At 39.3% G+C, this 21,080-nt stretch overlaps 2 protein-coding genes across 6 annotated transcripts in view; both read right to left on the bottom strand.

The window, feature by feature from the left end:
* GLRA3 (glycine receptor alpha 3) overlaps nt 1–21,080 on the bottom strand; it is a 483,419-nt gene that overhangs the window by 444,253 nt on the left and 18,086 nt on the right. The window contains exon 1 of one of the 5 annotated variants that reach the window (XM_021074182.1): nt 18,702–20,986. The exons of 3 other annotated variants lie outside the window; for them this stretch is intronic. In XM_021074182.1, the coding sequence (XP_020929841.1) occupies nt 18,702–18,726 (25 nt within the window). In that variant the 5' untranslated portion in view covers nt 18,727–20,986. Of the gene's footprint in view, nt 1–18,701; nt 20,987–21,080 lie in introns of those variants that run through there. One more of the 5 variants, XM_021074186.1, reaches the window with a different exon arrangement.
* On the bottom strand, nt 14,161–16,139 carry DEFB135 (defensin beta 135). The gene is made up of 2 exons (XM_021074191.1): nt 15,997–16,139; nt 14,161–14,410 (listed from the first exon to the last, which is right to left on the bottom strand). The coding sequence occupies exons 1-2, from the start codon at nt 16,052–16,054 to the stop codon at nt 14,241–14,243; spliced, it is 228 nt and encodes a 75-aa protein (XP_020929850.1). The 5' UTR covers nt 16,055–16,139; the 3' UTR covers nt 14,161–14,240.

Raw genomic sequence — 21,080 nt, 5'->3', positions numbered from 1 at the left:
CTTAAAAGAGACACATGCACCCGCATGTTCATTGCAGCACTATTCACAATAGCCAGGACATGGAAACAACCCAAATGTCCATCAACAGATGACTGGGTTTGGAAGATGTGGTGTATATACACAATGGAATACTACTCAGCCATAAAAAAGAAGGACATAATGCCATTTGCAGCAACATGGATGGAACTAGAGAATCTCATACGGAGTGAAATGAGCCAGAAAGACAACGACAAATACCATATGATATCACTTATAACTGGAATCTAATATCCAGCACAAATGAACATCTCCTCAGAAAAGAAAATCATGGACTTGGAAAATAGACTTGTGGCTGCCTGATGGGAGAGGGAGAGAATGGGAGGGAGTGGGAGCTTGGGGTTATCAGACACAATTTAGAATAGATTTACAAGGAGGTCCTGTTGAGTAGCATTGAGAACTTTGTCTAGATACTCATGCTGCAACAGAACAAAGGGTGGGGAAAAAAATGTAAACATGTAAGGATAACTTGATACCCTTGCTATACAGTGGGAAAAAATAAATTAAAAAAAAGAAAAAAAAATCCCAAATCACCAAAGCAACCTGGAGAAAGAACAGAGCTGAAGGCAGCACAACTCATGATTCCAAACTATACTACACAGCTATAGTAATCCAAATAGTATGATATTTGCATAAAAACAGACACATAGACTAATTGGACAGAATTGAAAGCCCAGAAATGAACCCTTGCATTTATGGTCAACTAATATTTGACGAGGGAGCCCATAATAGTCAAAAGGGAAAGTGGGCTCTTCAGTAAACAGTACCAGGGAAACTGGATAACTACAAACAAAATGATGAAACTATGCTCCTGCCTTACACCATTCACACAAGAAAAAATTAACTCAAAACGGATTACAAATATAAATGTAGGAAATAAAACTTCTAGAATAAAACATAGGGGGAAGTTGCTTGATGTTGGTCTTGGTAATGATTTTTTTATACATGACACAGTCAATACACAAGCAATATAAGTAAAAATAAACAAATGAGAAGGGGAGCAGATATCAGAAGCAAGAGAGGCTACAACTCTATTGTTTGCAAAAAGGAGACCATACCAAAAACCTATAAAAATGAAAAAGCAGAGAACTATAACTCAGATAAGGGAGAAAGAAAAAAACCCAGAAAAACAGCTAAGTGATCTGGAGATTATCAACCTCCATGAAAAAGGCTTTAGGCTGACAATAGTGAAGATGATTCAAAACATTGGAAATAAACTGGAGACAAAGACTGATAAATTACAAGAAACACTAAGCAAAGAAATACAAGATTTAAGGATTAATCAAGCAGAGATGCAAAATACAACTACTGAAATAAAAAATTCATTAGAAGCAACCAATAGCAGAATACAAGAGGCAGAAGAATGAATAAGCAAGGTGGAAGACAGACTAGTGGAAATCACTTATGTGGAACAGAAAATAGAAAAAAGATTGAAAAGAAATGAAGACAGCCTAAGACAACACCAGGATGATGTAAAATGCACCAACATCCATATTGTAGGGATGCCAGAAGGAGAAGAAAGAGAGAAAGGTCCAGAGAAAATTTTTGATGAGATAATAGCCCAAAGCTTCCCTAATAAGATAAAGTAATCACTCACTCAAATCCAGAAAGTTACAAAGAGTACTATATAAAATAAACCCAAGGAGGAACACCCCAAGACACATATTAATCAAACTGATCAAAATTAAAGACAAAGAGAAAATCTTGAAAGCAGCTAGGGAAAAGAAACAAATAACATAAAAATAAACCCCAATAAAGTTATCAGCAGATTTTTCAGCAGAAACTCTGCAGGCCAGAAGGGAGTAGTATGATATACTTAAAGTGATGAAAGGAAAAAACCTCCAACCAAGATTACTCTAACCAGCAAGGCTCTCATTCAGATTTGAAGGAGAAATCAAAAGCTTTACAGACAAACAGAAGCTAAGAAAATTCAACACCACTAAACCAGCTTTATAACAAACACTAAAGGAACTTCTCTAAGTGAAAAAGAAAAGGCCACAACTAGAAACAAAAATATTACAACTGCCAAAGCTCACCAGTAAAGGTATACATATAGTAAAGGTAGGAAATCATCCACACTCAGATATGCTACCAGAATCAGAAATCGTGAGGAGAGGAGGGTACAAATGCAGGACACTGGAGATGCACTTGCAATTAAGAGACCAACAACTTACAATAATCTTGTATACATTTAGACTCCTATATCAAAACTTCAGAGTAACTTCAAACCAAAAATCTACAGTAGATACATACAGATAAGAAAAAGCAACTCAAATACAACACCAAAGATAGTCATCAAACCACAAGAGGAAAGAAGAAGGGAAGAAAAGACCAACAAAAATAAATCCAAAAAACTTTATAAAATGGCAATGAGAATATACATATCAATAATTACCTTAAATGTTAATGGACTAAATGCCCCATCCAAAAGACATAGACTGGCTGGACGGATACAAAAACAAGATCAATATATATGCTATCTTCAAGAGACCCACATCAATTCTACGGACACATGCAAATTGAAAGTAAGAGGATGAAAGAAAATATTCCATGTAAATGGGAATCAAAAGAAAGCTGGGGTAGCAATACTCATATCAGAAAAAATAGACCTTAAAATCAAGACTATTATAAGAGACAAAGAATAACATTACATAATAGTCAAAAGATCTCTCCAAGAAGAATATATAACAGTTTTAAGTATCTTTGCACCCAACATAGGATCACCTCAATATATAAGGAAACTGCCAACAACTTTAAAAGGAGAAATGGACAATAACACAGTAATAGTGGGGACTTTAACACCACACTTACAGCAATGGACAGATCATCCAGACAGAAAATCAACAAGGAAACCCACGTCCTAAATGACACATTAGAGCAGATGGACTTAATAAATGTTTACAGAACATTTCATCCAAAAGCAGCAGCATACACGTTCTTTAAAAGTACACATGGAACATTCTCTAGGATTGATCACATTCTGGGCCACAAATCAAGCTTCAATAACTTTAAGAAAATTGAAACCATATCAAGCATCTTTTCTGACCACAATGCTATACGCGTGGAAATCAACAACAAGAAAAAAACTGCAATAACACAAACACGTGGAGACTCAACAACATGCTACCAAACAACCAAGGGATCACTGAAGAAATCAAAGAGGAAATTAAAAAACACCTAACAGCAAATGACAATGAAGATACGACACTCCAAAACCTATGGGATGCAGCAAAAGCCATTCTAAGAGGAAAGTTTATAGCAATACAAGCCCCCCTCAGGAAATAAGAAAAAGCTCGAATAAACAAGCTAACTTTACATCTAAAGCAGCTTGAGAGAGAACAGGCCAGACCTAGAGTTAGCAGAAGGGAAGAAATCATAAAGGTCAGAGCAGAAATCAATGAAATAGAAACAAAGAAAACCATAGGAGTTCCCATCGTGGCGCAGTGGTTAACGAATCCGACTAGGAACCATGAGGTTGCGGGTTCGGTCCCTGCCCTTGCTCAGTGGGTTAACAATCCGGCGTTGCCGTGAGCTGTGGTGTAGGTTGCAGACGCGGCTCAGATCCTGCGTTGCTGTGGCTCTGGCGTAGGCCGGTGGCTACAGCTCCGATTCAACCCCTAGCCTGGGAACCTCCATATGCCGCGGGAGCGGCCCAAGAAATAGCAACAACAACAACAAAAAGACCAAAAGACAAAAGACAAAAGACAAAAAAAAGAAAAAAAGAAAAAAAAAAGAAAACCATAGAAAAGATCAGTGAAATTAAAGCTGGTTCTTTGAAAAGATCAACAAAATTGATAAACATTTAGCCAGATTCATCAAGAAAAAAATGAGAGGACTCAAATCAATAAAATTAGAAATGAAGAAGTTACAATGGACATCATAGAAATACAAAGGATCATAAGAGACTACTACAAGCAACTACATGCCAATAAAATGGACAACCTAAAAGAAATGGACAAATTCTTAGAAAAGTACAGTCTTCCAAGACCAAACCAAGATGAAATAGAAAAGATTAATGGACCAATCACAAGTACTGAAGTTGAAAATGTGATTTAAAAACTTCCAACGAACAAAAGTCCAGGACCAGATAGCTTCACAGGCAAACTCTATCCAACATTTAGAGAAGAGCTCACACCTATCCTTCTGAAACTATTCCAAAAAATTGCAGAGGAAGGGACACTCCCAAACTCGTGCTATGAGGCCACCATCATCCTGATACCAAAACCAGACAAAGACTCCACAAAAAAAGAAAAGTATAGGCCAATACCACTGATGAACATAGACACAAAAATCCTCAACAAAATACTAGCAATCCAAATCTAACAACACCTTAATAGGACCATACATCATGATCAAATGGGATTTATCCCAGGGATGCAAGGATTATTCAATATCTGCAAATCAATCAGTGTGATATACCACATTAACAAACTGAAGAATAAAAACAATGTGATCCTCTCAATAGATGCAGAAAAAGCTTTTGACAAAATCCAACAATGATTTCTGATTTTTAAAAAAAACCTCCAGAAAGTGGGCATAGATGGAACCTACCTCAACACCATAAAGGCCATATATGACAAACCCAGAGCTAACATCATTGTCAATGGTGAAAAGTTGAAAGAATTCCTGCTGAGATCACGAACAAGAAGACAAGGATGACTGCTCTCACCACTACTATTTGACGTAGTTTTGGAAGTCCTAGCTATGGCAATCAGAGAAGAAAAAGAAATAAAAGGAATCTAAATTAGAACGGAAGAATCAAAACCATCACTCTTTGCAGATGACATAATACTATACCTAGAAAATCCTAAAGATGCTATCAGAAAACTGTTAGATCTCATCAATGAATTTTGAAAAGTCGCAGGATACAAAATTAACACACAGAAATTAACTGCATTTCTATATTTTAACAACAAAAGATCAGAAAGAGAAATTAGGGAAACAATCCCATTTACCATCACATCAAAAAGTATAAAATACTTAGGAATAAACCTACCTAAAGATACAAAAGACCTATACTCTGAAAACTATTAAGAAGCTGATGAAAGAAATCAAAGATGACACAAACAGGTGGAAAGACATATCATGCTCTTGGATTGGAAGAATCAATATTGTCATACTATTCATGGAAATATACAGATTTAATTCAATCCCTATCAAATTTCCTGTGACATTTTTACAGAATTAGAATAAGATATTTTAAAGTTTGTTTGGAAGCATAAACGACCCAGAATAGCCAAAGCCATCCTGAAAAAGAAAAATGGAGTTGGAGGAATCAGGCTCCCTGACTTCAGACTATACTACAAAGCAACAGTCATCAAAACCACATGATACCTGCACAAAAACAGAAATATACATCAAAGAAAAGAAAAAAAAATAAATATAGATCAGTGGAACAGGATAGAGAGCCCAGAATTAAACCCATGTACCTACAGTCAACTAATCTATGACAAAGGAGGCATGAATATACAATGGAGAAAAGACAATAAGTGGTGCTGGGAAAACTGGACAGCTACACATAAAAGAATGAAATTAGAACACTTCCTAACATTATATACAAAAATAAACTCAAAATGGATTAAAGTCCTAAATGGAATACCAGATACTATAAAACTCTTAGAGAAAAACAGACCAAACACTCTCCAACATAAATGACTGCAATATCTTCTCAGAGCCACGTCCTAGAGTAATTATAATAAAAACAAAAATAAACAAACAGGACCTAATTAAACTTAAACCCTAAACAAAATGAAAAGATAACCCTCAGAATAGGAGAAAATATTTGCAAATTAAGCAACTGACAAGGGATTAATCTCCAAAATTTATAAACACCTCCTGCAGCTCAATACCAAAAAAACAAACCCCACCAAAAAAAGAGCAGAAGATCTAAACAGACATTCTCCAAAGAAGACATACAGATGGCCAACAGGGCCAATGGGCAGAGGTTCTGAATAAACATTTTTCCAAAGAAGACACACAAATGGCCAACAGGTATATAAGATGCTCAATATCACTAATCACTAGGGAAATGCAAATCAAAATCACAGTGAGATACCACCTCATACCTGTGACAATGGCTATTATAAAAAAGAGAGAAGATAAGTGTTAGCAAGGATATGGAAAAAATAAAAATCTTGTGCACTTTTGATAGGAAGGTAAATTGGTAGTGCCACCATGAAAAACAGTATGGAGGTTCTTTCAAAAATTAAAAATACAAACTACCATATGATCCATCAATCCCACTTCTCTCCCTCCCCCCCTTCATATGCACATATACATGAAATGAAATCAGAATCTCAAAGTGATATCTGCACTCCAGTGTTTATTGCAGCATAGTTCACAACAGTCAAGATATGGAAACAACCTAAGTGTCTATCTACAGGCCAGTCAGTAAAGAAGATGTGGCATATGTATATAATGGGAAATTATTCAACCATGAGAAAGAGGAAAATCCTGCCATTGGCAACAGCATGGATGGACATCAAGGACATTATTCTAAGTGAAACCTTTCTGACAAAGAAAAGCATATATTTTATGACGTCATTTACATATATGTGGAATATATATAACACAAACTCATCAAAACAGTAAAGGAGTGGTTGCTAGCGGCTGAGGAATGGGGTTATGGGGAGATGTCCATCAAGGTATACAAACTTCCAATTATAAAATGATTAAATTCTGGGGACCTACCCATGATGACTATAGATAACAATACTGTATTATATACTTGAAAGTTGCTAAGAGAATAGATATTAAATGCTCTTACCACATGCACACACACATACACACAAAACGGTAATCATGTGAGTGATAGAGATGTTAACCAATCCTACTGTGTAATTATTTTGTGATATGTATGTGCTCCAAATCACCAGTTTATACAATGTTATATGTCAACAGTATCTCAGTAAAGGGGGAGGGAAAACCCTCAGCAATAAGAAAAGGGACAACCCAATTACAAAATGGCCCAGAAACCTCCACAGAAGTGGAAATAGCAAATAAACACATGAAAATCTGTCTCACATCACATGTCATTGGATAACTGCAAATCAAAACACTGCACTTCTATTAGAATGGCCAAAATCCAGAATGTTGACAATAGCAAATCTGATGAGGATGTGAAATAAGAGGAATCGGAGGAATAGGAACAGAAAAGAGTTGAAAGATTTCTTTGCAAAAAGCTCACTGCAGAAATAAAAGAAGACCTAAATCAACAGATACACTATGCTGAACATTAATTGGAAGGCTCGATATTATTAAGGTTCAATTCTTTCTAAAAGACCTGTAGATTCAATGCAATCCCATCATAGTCCCAGCAGAGTTTTTGTAGAAACTGACAAATTGACTCTAAAACTGATATGGAAATGCAAAGAGTGTAGAATTTTTAAATGAACAACAACAACAAAAAAAACAAGTTGCATAATTATCACTATATAAATTTAAGACTTTAGAGTCCCCATCATGGCACAGTGGAAACAAACCCAACTAGTATCCTTTAGGATGAGGGTTCCATCTCTGGCCTCGCTCAGTAAGTTAATGATCTAGTATTGCTGCAAGTTGGGGCATAGGTCTCGTGTGCAGCTCAGATCCTGTTTTGTTGTGGCTGATTCAACCCCCAGCCTAGGAACTTCCATATGCCATGGGTGTGACCCTAAAAAGATAAATAAATAAATAAATAAACAAACAAACAAATAAATAAATAGGAAATAGAAAGTTGGTGGCAAATATCAACTGGAAAAACACATGAAGGAACTTTCTGGATGATATAAATGTTTGATGGCTTGATAAGGTTCAGATTACATGGTTGTATATGTTTGTCAAAGCTCTCTGAACGGCACATTTAAGATCTGTGCATTGCAGTGTACATAAAATTTTTAATATAAAAAGAATCTATTGGGAGTTCCCACTGTGGCTCAGCAGTTAACGAACCTGACTAGCATCCATGAGGACATGGGTGTGATCTCTGGCCTTGCTCGGTGGAGAAAGGATCTGGCATTGCCATTAGCTGTGGTGTAGGTCACATATGCAGCTTGGATCCCGTGTTGCTGTTGCTGTGGCACAGGCTGGCAGCTATGATTCGACCCCTAGCCTGGGAACTTCCATATGCCGCAGATGCGACCCTTAAAAAAACAAAACAAAACAAAAACCTATTGAACTCTAATTAATGATGTCATTCTAAATTCTTAAGGACAAGTGTACCAATGTTCGTAACTTACTTTGAAATGCATCCAAAAATTTAGATGGATTGGTTGATGTATTTTTTTACATCTATAGAAATAAGTTCTTCATGCAGAGTTGGAGGGCTGATATTGTCCTGAACCTATTAGCATAAGTTCAGATGTGTGTAGAGAAAGGGACGAAAGGGCAAAAAGTTTTGTAAAGATTCTTGAAAGGAGAGAGGGAGGTAGATTCAATAGAATGGTATTTCCTTTCCTTCCATACCACATTAATATCTGCCCAAGTCCTATGCAGAAAGATATTTCAGGAAACAGCAGTAAATGATGTTTTCAAAAGGGAATCATATGGTCATCTCAATAGATGCAGAAAAAGCATTTGATGAAATTCAACATCCATTTATGATTTAAAAAAAAAACACCTCTCAATAAACTGGGTACAAAGGGAACATACCTCAACATAATAAATGCCATTATGACAAGTTCACAACTAACATTATACTCAATGGTAAAAACCTAAAGGTTTTTCCTCTAAGATCAGAAACAAGACAAAAGGACACCCACACTTACCACTTTCACTCAACATAATATTTAAAATACTAGCCAGAGTAATTATATAAGAAAAAGAAATAAAAAGTATCCAAATTGTGAGGGAAGAAGTAAAACTGCCACTCTTTGCAGTTTTACATAATAGCATATATAGAAAACTCCAAAGAGTCTGTCAAAAAAACTGTTAAAACTAAGAAATTCAGTAAAGTTACAAGTGACAAAATCAATACACAAAAGTCTGTTGTGCATCTTTATACTGCTAATCAACTATCAGGAAGAGAAACTCTAAAAAGAAACCATTTATAGTTGCATCAAAAAAATAAAATGAGTTCCCATCGTGGCGCAGTGGTTAACGAATCCCACTAGGAAAGATGAGGTTGCGGGTTCGATCCCTGGCCTTGCTCAGTGGGTTAACGATCCGGCATTGCCGTGAGCTATGGTGTAGGTTGCAGACGTGGCTCAGATCCCGCGTTGCTGTGGCTCTGGCATAGGCTGGCAGCTACAGATCCGATTGGACCCCTAGCCTGGGAACCTCCATATGCCGCAGGAGCAGCCCAAGAAATGGCAAAAAGACCAAAAATAAAATAAATAAAATAAAATAAAATAAAATAAATAAAATAAAATGCCTAGGAATAAACTTAGCTAAGGAGGTGAAAGACCTGAATATTGAAAACTACAAGATTTTTTTGGCCATGCCCACAGAATAGTCAGTTCCCCACGAAGGGATAGAATTCATATCACAGCCGTAACCAAGCAAAATAGTGACAATGCCAGATCCTTAACCAGCTGAGCCACCAGGGAACTCCTGAAAACTACAAGATATATGAAAGAGATTTAAGAAGACACAAATAAATGGAAATATATTCTGTTCTTATGGTTTAGAAGAATTAATACTGTTAAAATGTCTATATTCTAGACCAAGAAATCCAGCCTAAAATGTATATGGAACCATAAAAGACCCTAAATAGCAACCTTGAGAGAAAAAGAACAAAGTTGGAGGCATTAAACTCCTAGGTTTTAAACTATATTACAAAGCTATAGTAACTAAAAGATTATAGTACTGACACACACAAAAAGAAACACAGATCAATGAAACAATATAAAGCCCAAAAATAAAGCCATACATACAAGGTGTATTAATTTATGACAACAGAGCTGAGAATGTTCACTAGGGAGAGGATGGTCTCTTCAATTAATGGTGTTGGGAAAAACAGCCACATGCAAAAGAATAATGCTAAACTGCTACCTTACCCCATACATAATAATTAACTCAAAATGGATTAAAGACTTTAATGCAAGACTTGAAACCATAAAACTTAGAAGTAAACATAGGCAGTAAGTTGTTTGATATAGGTCTTGGCCATGACTTTTTGAATCTGACACCAAAAGCAAAGCAAAAATAAACAAGTGGGACTTTTTTTTTTTTTTTTTTTTTTTGCTTTTTAGTGCTGCACCTGTGGCATATGGAAGTTCCCAGGCTAGGAGCTGAATTGGAACTACAGCTACAGACCAACACAACCACTACAGCAACAGGGGATCTGAGCCACGTCTGCAACCTACAACCACAGCTCACAGCAACACTGGATCACTGACCCACTGAGCAAGGCCAGGGATCAAACCCACATCCTCATGGATACTAGTCAGATTCGTTTCCCCTGTGACACGATGGGAACCCCAGGACTTCTTTATGATAGAAAATTAAAAAGCTTTCGAACAGCAAAGGAAACCATCAACAAATGAAGAGGGAACATATACTGAATAGGAGAAAATAACTGCAAATTCTATCTGATAGGAGCTAATATCCAAAACATATCAAGAACTTAGTTCCCATTGTGGCGCAGCGGAATCCAATCTGACTAGGAACCGTGAGGTTTCGGGTTCGATCCCTGGCCTCACTCAGTGGGTTAAGGATCCGGCATTGCCATGAGCTGTGGTGTAAGTCACAGACGCGGCTTGGATCTGGTGTTGCTGTGGCTCTGGCATAGGCTGGCAGCGATAGCTCCAATTAGACCCGTAGCCTGGGAACCTCCATATGCCAGGGACGCGGCCCTAAAAAAAGGACAAAAGACGAAAAAAAAAATCACTTATACAACTCAAAAGCAAAAAATAAACAACACAATTTTTACATGGGTAGACCTTTCTCCAAAAAGACACATAAATGGCCTACAGCCATTATAACCTCAGCGTCATTAATCATCAAGGAAATGCAAATCAGAAAACACAAGATATCACCTCACATCTGTTAAAATGACTACTATGAAAAAGAGAATAGGGAGTTCCCATCATGGCACAGCGGAAATGAATCCCACTAGGAACCGTGAGATTGCAGGTTCGATCCCTGGCCTCACTCAGTGGGTTAAGGATCCAGCGTTGCCGTGAGCTGTGGTGTAGGTGGCAGATGTGACTCAGATCCTGCATTGCTGTGGCTGTGGTATAGGCCGGCAGCTGTGGCTCTAATTTGACCCCTAGCCCTAAAAACCAAAAAAAAAAAAAAGAGAGAGAGAGAATAAATAAAAAGTTCTGACAAGGATGTGGAGAAAAGGGAACCCTTGAGAACTATTAATGGGAATGTAACTTGGCACAACCACTAAGGAAAACAGTATAGAGGTTCCTGAAAAAATTAACAGTAGAACTATGCTCCAGCAATTCCACTTCTGAACACCAATCAGAAGAAAACAAAAACACTAATTCAAAAATATATATGTACCGCCATGTTTACTGCAGCATTATTTACAATTGCCAAGATAAAGAAACAACCTAAGTATCCACCAGTGGATTAGTGGATAAAGAAAATGTATGTGTGTGTGTGTGTGTGTGTGTGTGTGTGTGTGTGTGTGTGTATGGGTGTGTGTGTGTATGGGTGTGTGTATGGGTGTGTGTGTGTATGGGTGTGTGTGTGTGTGTGTATATATATATATGTGTGTGTGTGTGTGTGTATATATATATATATGGGTGTGTATGTGTGTATATATATATAATGAAATATTAGTTTGGCATAAAAAAGACCAAAATATTGTCATTTGTGACGATATGGAGAGACCTCCAGGGCATTATACAAAGCACAATAAATCAGATAGAGAAAGACAAATCTTGTATAATCTCTCATATGTGCAATCTTAAAAAAAAAAAAAGCAAGCTAATTTATTCAGAGAACAGACTGGTGGTTGCAAGAGATTGGAGGTAGGGAGGGTGGGAGAAATGAGTGAACTGGTTTTTTTTAATTTAAATAAATTTAATTTTAAAACATAGCTACCAAAAGAAAAAGACTCTGTGAGACCTGAGACCATGAGCAGCATTGATTTGATGCTTAGGGGATTAAAAAATATATACAAAACAGTAGTATTTACCCTATCTCAGAATGGATCATCGCACAAGTCAGACTCGGTGAAGTCTACAGGGAATGTGGTAGCTCTTTCATTTGCTCCCCAAAATACTGAGAGGCATCAGAATGAACAGGACAGCAATAACCCCAATGGTAGCTATAAAGGGAAAATCCCACCTTTCAGTCAAATTTCCAATGGCAGACTCCCAATAAGAAAAGCAGAAAAGAGCTGGCAGGGAGGTAACACGAGACACATCAAAGGTCTCTCAGCAGTAAAGGTGTGATCTGAGATAGCCAAGGTAAGGAGGAAAGACCCAGCACGACTTCAGGTCATCCTTCAGAGGCCTGAGGAAACTCACACAGCACAGATGGCTGTCAAGTCAGAAAAATGAAGTCCAGCCTATTGCACAAACACATATAGATGAAATATGCAAACAAGAGCAAACATGAAAAGGAGGAGGAGAAGAGGAATGGGAAGAGGGGAAGGGGAAGGAGGAAGAGAAGGAGGAGAAGAAGAAAAGGCCCTGTGTATAGGTTGCGGAAGATAAGGAAGGTGCCACCTGTACTATTTATTCTCCCCACCTAAGCAGGACACACTCAAGATGAATGTAGCTGACAGCAGAAATGATGTTAATGACACTGAAAGATGACTTGGCTGGGCAACCTTTGTCCTTTTCTTACAAGAGCTAAAAGAGTCTAGTTCCCTCTTAGGATGTAACCTGCACAGGCTGGGAGCTTCACCCATGACAGCAATGTTTGTTTACAGCTCCAAGCTCTGATAATGCTCCCTTCCAGGAGTTTGTTAATTGGGAGCAAGTTTATTCTTCCTCTCCCCATCAGAGTGGCAGCACCTCTTCTCTCTCATTGATTTAATTCCTCCTAAAACCTACTCAAAAAAGGAGGAGGTTGAATCATTATTAACTTGAGTGGTTTATCTTACTTAGGCTAATGAAATTTAATAATACCTAGAACTAAAACATTTTTCTGGCCTGGCCACACTAAACAGCACAAAGTTTCTGTAACTGTGCCTCATAAACTACAACATACTCCATCCTTAAACTTAAATATTTCTAATACGAATTTTACTTTATTAATAATTTCCAATGTCCAATAATGAGTGTTCCTTAGGAGATTCCCAAGTAGAAAAAGTTAGACAATCCAGCAGAAAAAAATAGATGAAACCCTTGAACAGTACATCACCCAGAAAGCATATCTAAATCGCCAATAAACAAGCAAAGAGGAGCTCAGCTTCATTAGCCATCAGTGAAATGCAAATTAAATCACTTGGTACCATTACTATACACCTCCCAGACTTGGAGCAGTGAGGCAGAGGAGGCGCGCAGAAAATACTAGCTGTGGAAAAGGACGTGATACGACAAGAACTCTCAGACACATTGTGGGTGGACGTGTAAATGGTCCAGTCAATTTGGAAAACAATTTGGCAGTATCTACTGATTCTATGCATAGTTTGTAACTGGCAATGCCATTCCTGGGTATATACCACAGAAATGCTTGCATATAAGCCTCAAAAAAACACATCCAAGAATGTTCATCACAGCACTATTTAAAAGAGCCTCAAACTGAAAATTACACAAATGACCACCTACATTAATGTATTCAAATAAATTGCAGTCTATTCCCTAATGTAACACTGAATAAATTACAATTAGATCAAAGAGTAAGAATAAATGTCATAATGGGGATTAGAAGGACTTACTGTATGATTCCATTTATATAAAGTTCAAAATCAGGCGCCAGGACTTACACTATTAGGAGTCAGGTTAGAGATTGACTTTTGTGGCACAGTGACTGGTAGTGACTGGGATAATATAACATTCTTCGTTTTCCTCTGAGTTCAGGTTACGTGGATGTGCTATATTTGCGAAATTCATTAAGATGTTCGCTTATGACCTGTACTCTTTTCTGACTGTATGGTATACTTTCAAAAAATGTTTTTAGGAAGGTTTCAATAGGTATACATTAACAAAAAGAAAACGACTCCTAAGAGATTATTCCCATGAGAGAGACAATGCAAACCTCTAAATAAAGAGAAAAACACAGCAGACGCGGAAACATTGATAGGTTAAAGCCATTGTTTTAATGGGATGGTACATCTTGAGAAGGTGCCCAGAGGAAGGCAGAAGAAGCCTCAGATACAACTATTTCCCAGTCAGTACAGGCATACTCGATGCGTCAATGCAGCACAGCTGATGAAGACCACAGAAAATATGAAATATTTCATTTTTTTTACATACGGTCCTGCAAACACCTTTCATTCGCCAGCATGTATTTAATAATCTTCTGATGTAAATGTTCTGTCCACTTCTAACTGCCAACAAAAACAGAAGTAAATGCACAGTGCTTGCAGGGTCATAAAGCCATGGATAAACTGGATTGAAGGCTACAGTTGGCAACTTTTTAATGGTAAATTGGACAGGATCCAAAGACCCCAGTCATATTATGGCTGTGTTCCCCCTTTTTCTGTTGTTCTTATTTTCCAGAGACTCCACTGTAAGTCATTCATCCCCATGGTTCCCACTCACATGAATCATTCATCAAGTCGGGACACGTAACGGGAACCAGCAGATTCACTTGAGACCATCTACCATGGAAAAAACATTTAGACCTCAGAGTGCACCCAGGAGGCATCCAGGGTTTAGGATGGCAGCAAGGAAGTCTGAGATCATCAAAGTGTCCCTGAAGCAGGGAAGGATCCCTGACAGAGAATTACAGAAGCCCATGGTTCTAGCCCTGCATGAACTACCTTCTGTCTATCCCTTCCCTGCTGAGGTCTCATCACAGGGTCCTTGAAAGCATCCTATGGGATAACAAGTGTGAAAGGGTCTGAAAGACATATTTAAGTCAATTGCCAGAATTTTCCTAACTTTAAGACATGAGTGCTTCTGGCAGCTGAAGGGCTGAGGAGGAGTGGTAGGGAAACAATTTAAAAGGATGAGGGTGGCCCTGAGTGCACTGAATTCTCCACTCTTGTGTAGCCTTAGCAGCCTCATCACCCAGTTGGCCCACAGAGCTTCATGGTGTGAGGATAACAAATGTGGTAGGACCAAAGGCCACTGGCAAGCAATTTGCCTTTCACATGCCCATTCATCCTGGAGCACCTCTCTGGGGACAAAGGAGGCCAGTGGAGACAGCATATGCCCAGAGACCCTGCCCTCTGGAACAGCAGCAGAAATCTCAGTGCAATCCTCCATCTATCTTTTGAACGCTTCACCTTTGGCCCTTATGGGATAACTTGAGAGGAGGAAGCTCTGGGGCAAAGGGTAAAAGCTTTCTGCAGACTTCAGCAAACTGCAAGCAAAGTTTGGGATCCTCTGCCTGAGTGGCCTAAGCGGACCCTTCTCAGTAGTATCGAGTTGCTGGTTTCTGTCCAGAGGACATAAATTCTGACCCCTCAATCTTATGTTCCATAGGACCTCATCATGCTTTAAGCTAATACTTTTGAACAATTAGCTCTGTTTGTTGATTCTGCTCATCATCCAATTTGCCTTGGTTTCTAAATGTGTGCAAAAATAATCCAGATAACTGACTTGGGAGGGCAAGTCCTAAGAGTCCTAAAGAAACATCTCCCCTCCCACCCCAAAATCTGAGCTGTCCTCTAAAGGCCTCATACTTTTACTGTGCCCCCACTTCTGCCAATATCATCTGTCCAACCTTCCCCCCAACCTCCACAGATTCCCCAGACCAAAATCCAGAACCAATTTCTTCTTTAAAACTCTTATGGGCCCTTAGCACCCTATCTCCATTCCCTGGAGCCAACGACTCCATCTCTGCTCACATCCCTCTCTGTTTCCACTTCCTCCATCCAAGTCCAGCTTCCCTCTCACCCCTATAGGACCTCACACCCTCTTTCCCTTAAGTGATCATGGACTTCACAGGAAGGAGATTCCATTTTACCTGGTGGAACATAGAAGAGCAAGACAAGGACCACAAAGACCAAGAGTAAGCTCCTCATAGCTGAACCAATCAGCACAGAGACGGCTGAGAGCAGGGGACAGTCACTCTATATGTAGCCCTTGAGACATAGGGACCTGCATGAACCAGTGAACCTTTCAAGAACAAGAACATCTGCTTGCTCCACTGAGCAGTCCAATAAATTAAAGGTCCGACTTTGAACATGATGTCCCACCATTAAAATACACTTCTTGAGTGCCACTTGCAAACTGAATTCCCACTGTGGGAACAGCCCTAATGGCCTCGAAGGATGTTATGTAAGCTTCCTCGCATTGTCAGTGTACATCCATTTAACAAATGCCTAGATTCAAAAGGATATATGTACCCCAATGTTCACTGCAGCACTATTTACAATAGCCAAGACATGGAAGCAACCTGAATGTCCATCAACAGAGGAATGGATAAAGAAGATGTGATACATATATATATAATGGAATACTACTCATCCATTAAAAAAGAATGAAATAATGCCACTTGCAGCAACATGGATAGACCTAGAAACTATCATACTAAGTGAAGTCAGACAGTGAAAGACAAACATCATATGATATCACCTATATGTGGAATCTTAAAAAAAAAAAAGGATACAAATAACTTATTTGCAGAACAGAAATAGACTCACAGATTTTGAAAAACTTATAGTTACCAAAAGGGACAGGTGGAGGGGTGGAGGGGTAGATTAGGGGTTTGGGACTGGCATATACACACTGAGGTATATGGAATGATTGGGTAGCAGGGAACTGCTATAGAGCACAGAGAACTCTACCCAGTAGTCTGTGATAATCTATGTGGGAGAAGAATCTGAAAGAGAATGGATATGTCTATATGTATGGGACTGGGTCACTTTGTGGTACAGCATAATTGATCACAATCTTGTAAATTAACTATAATTAAATAAAACTTTTTTTAATGTCTAGAGTGTACAGGGAACTGTAAGCCTCCCTTATATAGCTGGCAAAGTGTTTTCAATAGTTGTTTTCAGGAGTTCCTATTGTGGCCCAGTGGTTAACGAACCTGACTAGAATCCATGAGGATGTGGGATCGATCCCTGGCCTTCCTCAATGGGTTAAGGATCCAGCATTGCCGTGAGCTATGGTGTAAGTCACAGACACAGCTTATATCTGGCATTGCTATGGCTGTGGCTTAGGCTGGCAGCTGTAGCTCCAATTCGAACCCTAGCCTGGGAACTTCCATATGCTAAGGGTGCAGCCCTAAAAAGATGGGGGAAAAAAAGTTGTTTTCAATCTCACCTTGCAAAAAAGAAACCCCAGGCAGATATCATTCTCCCATTTTAAAAGTAAAGCACATGAAGCTCAGGTGGAATAAATGACTTTCCCAAATTCATACAGATCATAAATGGCAGCAACCCAACTTACATGACTCCTGCAGACAAAAGAATTAAGGTACGTCCCAGCCCAACAGAGTGCAGCTACAATCTATTTAGGGAAAACAGAGCTTCCGAAAGAGCTCGAGCAGAGCCCTGTAATCCATCCACATGAGCATCACAGCTCCCCACTGAGAACATGCTGGGCAACTTGGGATCTACAAAGAATTCGTGTGAGAACTCTCACTTTCAGGTACTGAAGGTCAGGAGTGCTTGACTGTTTACAATGTGTTTTGAGCTTTACAGAACCTCTATCTCATATGATATAAAGAATATAGAACTCAGAATCAGACAACCTAGTTCTGATCTGGACTTTTCTGTGAGGCACCTGCTTTGCTTTTTTTCCAAACGTGAGTTCTCTGACCTAGAAAACAGGTTGTACACCACCAGTGCTACCTATCATGGAGGCTTGTTGTGGGGCCAGATGAAGCAATTCCGGCGAAATGTCCTTTGTAGAATGTACACTTATGGGGCTGTTAGACCCATAGAAAGGAAGAAGACATTTAAAACTAGAGATGGTCAAAGTTCCCTTGTGGCACAGCAGATTAATGATCTGGCATTGTCACTGCAGTGATTTAGGTCGCTGTTGTGGTGCAGGCCCAATCCCTGGGAACTTCCACATGCCACGGCACTGGGTCGGGGGTGGGGGGAGAAACTAGTAGAGATGGTAGAGATAGGGCTCCTCACTAGAGAACGGAAGAGCCAGGACAAGAACTAGTTCTTCCATCCCTCCATCCCTCATGTTTTCACCTCAATAAAATATATCTCTAAACAGACTTATGATTGCTAAGGGGGAGGGGGAAGGGAGTGGATGGACAGGGAGTTTGGGGTTAGAAGACGCAAACTATTACATTTAGAACAGATAAGCAGTGAGGTGCTGCTGTACAGCACAGGGAACTATATCCAGTCTCTTGGGACAGAACATAATGGAAGATAATACAAGAAAGGGAATGTGTATGTATATATGTATGTATGACTGGGTCACTTTGCTATACAGCAGAAATTGGCACAATTTGATTGTAAATCAACTATACTTTAATAAAACAAAATAAAATAAATGTATCTATCACTTCTGTGGCCTTGTGCTTTTCAACTTCAGGAAATCCACGATGTGACTGAGATCACAGATCTGTGGAAGACTCACAGAAGAGCTGCAAAGCAAACAATCAATCAATACAGAAAGTGTGGAAGACATGAGTTTGGGGGAATGATCAAGGGAGCATGAGTCTACTAAGGCTCAGACTCCCAAGGACCGCTTTCCTACCTGGAGCCAAGGTATAGCCAGACATCCATTCTTTCACCTCATCTGGCTCTGATCTCCTCTTCTCCAGCCAACTTCCTTGGCCTCCATCCCTACTCGCTCCACTGTGCCCTCCAGAATCCCACTTCCTTCACCCTTCTATCCTCCCCACACCTTCCTCCTCCATGTTCTGATGAACTGTTGGGCTCTCCCTCTGGAGGATGCTGTTTCCTAGAAGTCTCTGGTCCCCCGGGGCTATTCTAGCATCAGCTGAAGCTCCACCTCAGAACACCATGGAACAGGCAAGTAGCATGTAATCACCCCATGCAATTTCCAGAACAATCTCAGACATGGTCAGACACCTTCCTTCCCTCACCACCTCCGACACTGAATCAGTCATCAAATCTCACCAATTCTGCCTCCAACATAGAACTCACACCATCTACTCCTCTCCACCTCCATGACTACCATGCAATTCGAGGCATCACCATCTGTCAACTGACTAATTAAATGCCCTTAACTGGTCTCCTATGGCATTTTTACATGGAGCCATCAAAACGACCTTTAGGAAACTGAAGTTGCACCTTGCATTTGCCATGTGTAAAACCTTTCTCTGTCTTCCTATTGAGCTAAAGCAGAGACAGCTTATGTAGACGATAAGCCCCCCTGATCTGGCCCCTGACTCCCAGGCCAACTCCTCCCATTTGTCCCCCCACACACTGTACTCCAACCTACTGACTTTATTTTTTTTCAAACATGCCCACCTCAAAGCTTGTACCCAGGCTAATCACACATCCTAGGAATCCGCATCACCATTCTGAAAGCTTCACCTAACATTTATTCCAACCCATGTTCTCAGCGTTTTCCACAGAGTACATTTTCCTGAATGCTTCCCACCTAGATTATATTCTCCCTTGCTAATTTCTCTCAAAGGACCTTTTTTCACTGATAGCAGACAAAATATCAGAAACCTATTTTGGTGTGTTTATGTTTTTCTTGACTTAATATTTGCTTCCTCCACCTGACCACATGCTCCATGACAGCATGAACCATGTATATCACACATACATGTCATCACACCAAACCCAAAGTTTCTTCTAGGGCATGGAATTAATTCCCTAGGGCTGCCGTAATAAAGCCTCAAAGGCTTAAATGACAGAAATGTATTGTCTCACAGTTTTGGCAAGTGCCTTCAGGGTTGTTTCCTTCTGAGAGCTTTCAAGGAAGGATCTGTCCCAGCCTCTCCCCTAGCTCCTCGCAGCCCCAGGCACTCCACGGCTTGTAGATGGTGTCCTCCTTGTCTTCGCGTTGTCTTCCCTCCGTAGGTGTCTGTGCCTAGGTCCAACCTTGCCCTTCTTACAAGGATTAGGGCCCACCCTAATGACTTCATTAACTCGATCATCTGCAGAGACCCTATTTCCAAATAAGATCACACTCCTCCATACAAGAGGTTAGGACTTCAACATCATCCAGGGGGACACAATTTAACCCACAACAAACATTAACCTTTCATCTCCCTGGATAAGATCTATGACCCAGAAGACATCACATCAAACAATGTTTTTTCTACAACACTAATGTTTTTTCTTTTCTTTCCTTTCCTCTTCTTTTCTTTATTTCTATCACACTACACAGAAGGAAAGCCATCCACAGAACTATGTCTACTCCTGGGCTTCTGAAAGCCACTGAAGAACATCACCTGATCCTGCCAGCAGGCTGAATTTAGAAGTCAGGTCATTCCTTTCATATATCCTAGTCAATCTGGGATGCTATTTGACCTCACTGCCCACCTACTCTTAGCAGATAACTTTGCTTTCTAGTTCAGAAAAAACAGAAGTCAGAAGGTTTTAAGTCACTTACCTTTGCACTTAGTCCCTTCCTACTCACTCAGTAAGCAGGTAAATACCTAAAAGTGTATCTATACCTTTCCTCTTTTCTTCTTCAGAAGAATAAGCATCTATTCTTCTTCCAAGTCCTATCTTTCCAGCTAGGCTCCTAGCACATTGCCATTCATCCCTTAGGTTACATTAACTCCCTCTTTTAAAAAATAATCATTTTAAAAAATAATGAATTGTCAAGCAATTCATTTGGGAAAGAATAATCTTTTTGAAATGATGCTAGAACAACTGGATTACCACACGCAAAAAAAAAAAAAAGTGAGCCAATCCTTACGACACATCAGAGACAGAAATTAATTTGAAATGGGTCACAGACACAAATTTAATTGTTTAAACTATGAAACTTCTAGATAAGATAAAATCTTAGCAATCTGGGATACAGGCAAAAATTTCTTTTTTTTTTTCTTTTTTTTTTTTTTTTTTTTTGTCTTTTGACCTTTTAGGGCTGCACCCACAGCATATGGAGGTTCCCAGGCTAGGGGTCTAATCGGAGCTGCTGCTGCCG

This window comes from Sus scrofa, chromosome 14 (assembly GCF_000003025.6).
Source record: "Sus scrofa isolate TJ Tabasco breed Duroc chromosome 14, Sscrofa11.1, whole genome shotgun sequence".
Lineage (NCBI taxonomy): Eukaryota > Metazoa > Chordata > Mammalia > Artiodactyla > Suidae > Sus > Sus scrofa.
This window is presented reverse-complemented; position numbering and strand designations above follow the sequence as displayed.